The 6621-nt window shown below is 33.9% G+C and overlaps 2 protein-coding genes across 2 annotated transcripts; one reads left to right on the top strand and one right to left on the bottom strand.

Annotated features, from left to right (window-relative positions):
* LOC130628657 (uncharacterized) lies at positions 1 to 4825 on the bottom strand. The gene is made up of 7 exons (XM_057441640.1): positions 3542 to 4825; positions 2890 to 2911; positions 1647 to 1708; positions 1358 to 1411; positions 1184 to 1187; positions 395 to 445; positions 1 to 74 (listed from the first exon to the last, which is right to left on the bottom strand). Exons 1-7 carry the CDS (start codon positions 4823 to 4825, stop codon positions 1 to 3), a joined length of 1551 nt encoding a protein of 516 aa, XP_057297623.1.
* LOC130628656 (uncharacterized) lies at positions 4824 to 6621 on the top strand. The gene is made up of 3 exons (XM_057441639.1): positions 4824 to 6404; positions 6495 to 6502; positions 6606 to 6621. The coding sequence occupies exons 1-3, from the start codon at positions 4824 to 4826 to the stop codon at positions 6619 to 6621; spliced, it is 1605 nt and encodes a 534-aa protein (XP_057297622.1).

The following is a 6621-nucleotide window of genomic DNA, read 5'->3' as shown; positions in this document are numbered from 1 at the left end:
TTATTGTCGGATAAATATAAATGTCACAAGGACAATTTCACCTTGGATGGAATGTGGAGAATTATAGACATTTGCTGTGCAAAAAATGTGGATAGAATTTATGACATGCAGAAAAGACAAAATGTTCTGTCAAACATAAAATATGTTCATTTTTTTTGACAGAAGACAATTACTATATGCATAAGTATTGAACTCGGCATTTTGACAAGATCAAGCCATAGATCAAGGGCCTGAACGAAAGTATTTTGTTTGGCTAGAAAAATATTTGGTGGGAAAGTTCATTTTATTAATAAATATGTCAAGCTCGTTTTTCAAACTTAACCAATTTCTTTTATAACAGTACTTTATTTAATTTATAATTTGACTACACGGTTTTTTATAAGAAGCCTCTTACAAGCAACATAAGGCTTAAATCCTTCAACAAATGAAGCTACTGGTAAGCAAACTGAAGTGAGTAAATAGAAAAGAAGAAGGACAAACAACAGGGAATACGAAAAAGCTAAAATTTGTTAGACTTCTTTGCTGCAAAAGTCATGCAAGTTTCACGAAACTACGAAAAACTTCATTAAAACGGAATATTTTCGTTACTGCAAAAAGCGTGTGCAAATCACTCATGAATATTTTTTAAGACGCGAAAGTTTTTTCACAACAAAAAGATTAAGAACCTGGGAAATCTCAAAGTTAGTGATTTCTTGATTTTCGGCGACTGTTACGCGACGTGGAATTTTTAAAATCCCAGGGAGATAGATAGAGAGCCTCGACGTACGGGATTGTGTCATTAGGCTAAAACATTTGCGCGGACCCTGGCCAATGTTATTATTTGATTTTTTTGTTATTACCTAAAAGGCAATAAAAAAACTTCGTTTTGTTTTCAACTAATAAGAATACAAACTTCTATTATTCTACGTTCCTTGGCTAAATAATAGTCGCGTTGGACTATGACCAAAAGCACTTTTAATTCTGGTTTAACTCGTCTTTGGCTGTGGTGAGCTTCTTTTAGGGTTGGCTTGCTGGTGGGAATTCCAGAGTAGTTTATATTATAGTATACTCGATATGATATCTGTTCAAAATCGTGTAGTTTAATCATCGAGAATTAACAGGTAAGAATTATTGTATTTTGATTAGCTAAGTGGAGTAGGTTAGTGTTTTTTTAACTGATATGGGCATGCCTTTGTCTACTCACCAAGCTATAGAATAGTTAGTAGAGAGCTACCAGAAAAGCAAAGTTTTTAGTTGGGTTAATAGTTAACCAATTGGGCGTAGGTACCCCCTTTATCTTTACTTTTATAAGGGTTTTAATTATCCGTTTGGGTGACTTTCAAATTATCTATTTGAAAGCTTAGGCACCTGTGCACACCTGCTTGGTAAATTCCCTAACTCGCCAGAAGCATTTACAAAATATTTTTCCAAGCTTTGATTAGATAAATAAATACTTGAATTTTGTATCAATCACTTGTTCCTAGCTACGCTTAACACCATCATATACTAGCTAGCTAGTCATATTTTATGGTGAAACGGCGATGTTTATATTTCCAGACCCTAAGGTGGTAAACCATAGACTAGTTTCAAACTTTTCTTCCAAGATTTGTGTATTGCTTTATATACTATGTTTTTTACAACTACATAATAACTGGTATATATATTACCTTAACACGTTGACTCTGGATCACGTACATATACTTTTTCCCATAAGCTGATAAAATCCGGACTACATATATATACGTTTAGTCTTTCGAATTCAAGTTGACACTCGGCAATTGCCGAGGCGAATGCCAAGGTGTTACCAAAAATTCTTAATTTACGTCGGCATGCATTCGCCGACCTGGTTTTTATTTATTTTTAGTTGGATGTGATTTAAACTTACAAAAGTTTTGTTATCATTTTTCCATAAATTTCTCTCTAAATTTAACTGGTACTTGTGTACGATCGTAAACAAAAATATGATGTGAACGGCAAAATAAAAGCAGGTTCAGACCTTGAAGAAAATATTTTTTAGTATTTCTGGTGCTTTTTCACCGATGTTGCACAAATTTAAGTATATCTAAAAAAAATGGAATATTTTCACAAGTAGTCATAATTTTTGTATTAGTCTTTCTTACATGTGAAATATGTTGTGAACACTTTTAATAAGGAGTCCTGTTCATTTATTCAAAGTAAGTAAAATCATGTATAATTTCTCGTCTATGCCTTTCTTGTCCTCGTACTTTTAAAATTGGATAGAGGGATAAATATGTTGTGTATGGACAAACTTTCCATTTGAAAAACACGCTTTTTATGACCTCCAAAAATTAAAAAAAAATATTGGTTTATGTGAACAGGGGCGTTTTTCAGCCACCGTCCTGGGCAAAGACTCGTGAAAATATGTCCATCGCCATCTTGTTAAGGGTATAAAAAAGTGTGGGAATAAAAGCATGTGGAATAAAAAAGTGTGAGACTTATGTGTGAAATGGGGTAAAAATTGCATCCCAATTATGGCAATTTGCACTAATAAGTTTTGTACTACACAAAAGAATTAAGATTGACACTAAAGTAAATTGAATGAGTTACATACACTAATTAATTCTACACTTTTTAGCGATGTCATTTACATAAAATGCTAAAAAATAGATTAATTCGAGTTAAAGCTTTTATTATTTTTGAGAATACTATATGTAAGTAATTTATTTTTTTATTTATAGATAGACCTTCTTTTTTATAAGAACATGGAAGTGGAAGAAAGCCTTTTAATGTTCTTAACGTAATGCAGCCTATAAATGTTCTTGGGATGCTTTTAATTAACCGTAAGGGCAGAGGAGCTATTTAAAATTTCGGCCAATAAGGTGGGCGCTTATTTAACAGGGCGGTCAATTAGGCTGGGGCGCTCATTAAATTAAAACAAAATACACTCACTTTGAATTGAATTTTGAGGAGACTAAAATTATGAAAAGACTAATTTTAGAATGAAAACTTGGATTGGTAATCGTCAAACAAAACTGAGCAAAAACTTCTTATGTATAATAATTTCAAATAAGCGCCCATTTCTGATTACTGTGCGACAAAATGATTATATTATTGTTTTCTAATTATTTTAAAACTTGTCAAACTTTAGTGGCAGATAACATGCATCGCGTTTTTGTTTTGTGAGGATAGTCTCACACCAAAATGACATATTTTACTCCCATGCTTATTACCTATGCTAATCGCGGAAATCTGAAAGCCATCGGGCTTCTTGTTTCTTCTTTAATCATCTTTAAAAATAAGAGAGAAAAAAAAAAATTTACCAATATTAGGACCAACAATGAGTATGTTTATTATTTTTTATTGACAATATATTTCGGATAAAAATTATCCATCATCAGGTCTAAAAGCAAATAAATAATGTTAAAAACAGTTAAAAACAAGTATAAAATTATTCAACATATCATACATAAACTACACCTCACACTACAACAAATCAAATTTACAAGAAAATCTAAAAACAAAACGAGTTTAGAAGAGAGTAAGGTAATTAAATTTTTATTACCAATGCTCTGCTTCTATATTCGTCTTTTGTATTTAAAACCGGTTTGATGTAATTGATCATTAGCGCCTCAAGAGTCATTAAATGATAAACGTTCCGCGTTGATGAACATAAAATTGATACATTTTCCATTGTTAAAAGATTATTGCAATCGTCGAAATGCTTTCCCACCGGACCAGTTCTTTTATGTTCCTTAAGTCGTTTGATTAAATGTCGGCTCGTCTGTCCGACATAGCACGAGTTGCATCGTGGACATTCTATTTTGTATACCAAACAACTTTTGAAACATTTTTCAATTACAGGTTTCAATGGAGGCAGAGAACTTTTCAACTTTTTCAATGTGAAAATAATTTTACACGGAATATTCAACTTTCTCATAGAAGTTTCAAATTTCTCCGAAACTCGCCCACGATATTGAATGAAAATCATCTTCTCTTCAGACTCTTCTTTCTCGTTTTCTTCATCAGGATTCTCGTTATCATTATTTTCCATAATCTTAGATATCGTACTTTTAATTATCGGGTCATAGAAAGCTTTCGGATATTGATTTTTCTCAAGAACAGTTTTACCTTTTTCTAGACTTTGGTGAAAATTCGACCATGTGCTACACGCTCGATGTATTCGATGAACTAGGCCGGATACGACTGACCGTTTATATTTCCGTGGTGCCAGTGAATGAAAGTTCATCGTCAGGCCTGTATCGGTAGCTTTCGTGTACCATGTCGATGATAAATTGTTATTTGAACGAATAATTAACATATCCAGAAAAGGTATAGACGTATTCTTCCCTTCTTTTTCAATGGTAAATTTGAGTGACGGATGCAGGTCGTTAATTTGTAGAAGTTTTCCGTCAATTCTATTACGTTCTATGTTTCTCAAAACATCATCCATATACCTTGAATACAGTACAGCATCGTCTTTGAGGATAGAGTCAAACTTGCTTAGCCAACCATTAGCGAGAAGTGGAGCTGGTGGGCTGCCCATAGCTAAGCCATCGATTTGCTTGTAATAACCATCGTGTGATAATAAAACTACGTCACGACTGCACAAAGAGACTAAGGTTTTAAAGGTGTCTTTATCTACCGGAGGCTGTTCGTATTTACCAGAAAATAAAAGCTCGGTGCAATCATTTATGGCTTCATCAAGCGGAACGTTTGTATACAAAGACTTTATATCAAAACTAACTAGTTCTTCGTTCGTATTAAGTTGAATTTGAGATAACAGATCAGAAATTTCCTTTGTTGAGGAATTGATATTGCACTCCTTTACAACAGATAACCATTTTGAAACTTGATTACCAATTTTATAGTAGGCTGAGCCAGGCATGGAAAGTACTGGTCGAACTGGTGTATCTTTCTTATGTACCTTCGCTAGGCCATATAGACGTGGCGGTTGGCTTCCTACTTCCTACTTCCTACTCGTCGGGAGAAGGAAGAATGAGAAGCACCCAATGCTTAAAGAAGAAGAAAGAGTTTTATCCATGTTAAAGTTGTTGAAAAAAGATAATAAAATCTCGGACGCATTGTACGATAAGATGAAACCAGTAGGAAGCCAACCGCCACGTCTATATGGCCTAGCGAAGGTACATAAGAAAGATACACCAGTTCGACCAGTACTTTCCATGCCTGGCTCAGCCTACTATAAAATTGGTAATCAAGTTTCAAAATGGTTATCTGTTGTAAAGGAGTGCAATATCAATTCCTCAACAAAGGAAATTTCTGATCTGTTATCTCAAATTCAACTTAATACGAACGAAGAACTAGTTAGTTTTGATATAAAGTCTTTGTATACAAACGTTCCGCTTGATGAAGCCATAAATGATTGCACCGAGCTTTTATTTTCTGGTAAATACGAACAGCCTCCGGTAGATAAAGACACCTTTAAAACCTTAGTCTCTTTGTGCAGTCGTGACGTAGTTTTATTATCACACGATGGTTATTACAAGCAAATCGATGGCTTAGCTATGGGCAGCCCACCAGCTCCACTTCTCGCTAATGGTTGGCTAAGCAAGTTTGACTCTATCCTCAAAGACGATGCTGTACTGTATTCAAGGTATATGGATGATGTTTTGAGAAACATAGAACGTAATAGAATTGACGGAAAACTTCTACAAATTAACGAACTGCATCCGTCACTCAAATTTACCATTGAAAAAGAAGGGAAGAATACGTCTATACCTTTTCTGGATATGTTAATTATTCGTTCAAATAACAATTTATCATCGACATGGTACACGAAAGCTACCGATACAGGCCTGACGATGAACTTTCATTCACTGGCACCACGGAAATATAAACGGTCAGTCGTATCCGGCCTAGTTCATCGAATACATCGAGCGTGTAGCACATGGTCGAATTTTCACCAAAGTCTAGAAAAAGGTAAAACTGTTCTTGAGAAAAATCAATATCCGAAAGCTTTCTATGACCCGATAATTAAAAGTACGATATCTAAGATTATGGAAAATAATGATAACGAGAATCCTGATGAAGAAAACGAGAAAGAAGAGTCTGAAGAGAAGATGATTTTCATTCAATATCGTGGGCGAGTTTCGGAGAAATTTGAAACTTCTATGAGAAAGTTGAATATTCCGTGTAAAATTATTTTCACATTGAAAAAGTTGAAAAGTTCTCTGCCTCCATTGAAACCTGTAATTGAAAAATGTTTCAAAAGTTGTTTGGTATACAAAATAGAATGTCCACGATGCAACTCGTGCTATGTCGGACAGACGAGCCGACATTTAATCAAACGACTTAAGGAACATAAAAGAACTGGTCCGGTGGGAAAGCATTTCGACGATTGCAATAATCTTTTAACAATGGAAAATGTATCAATTTTATGTTCATCAACGCGGAACGTTTATCATTTAATGACTCTTGAGGCGCTAATGATCAATTACATCAAACCGGTTTTAAATACAAAAGACGAATATAGAAGCAGAGCATTGGTAATAAAAATTTAATTACCTTACTCTCTTCTAAACTCGTTTTGTTTTTAGATTTTCTTGTAAATTTGATTTGTTGTAGTGTGAGGTGTAGTTTATGTATGATATGTTGAATAATTTTATACTTGTTTTTAACTGTTTTTAACATTATTTATTTGCTTTTAGACCTGATGATGGATAA

The sequence above is a fragment of the Hydractinia symbiolongicarpus genome, chromosome 15 (assembly GCF_029227915.1).
Source record: "Hydractinia symbiolongicarpus strain clone_291-10 chromosome 15, HSymV2.1, whole genome shotgun sequence".
NCBI lineage: Eukaryota > Metazoa > Cnidaria > Hydrozoa > Anthoathecata > Hydractiniidae > Hydractinia > Hydractinia symbiolongicarpus.
The sequence above is the reverse complement of the archived record's forward strand: the minus strand, read 5'-3'. Positions and strand labels throughout refer to the sequence as shown.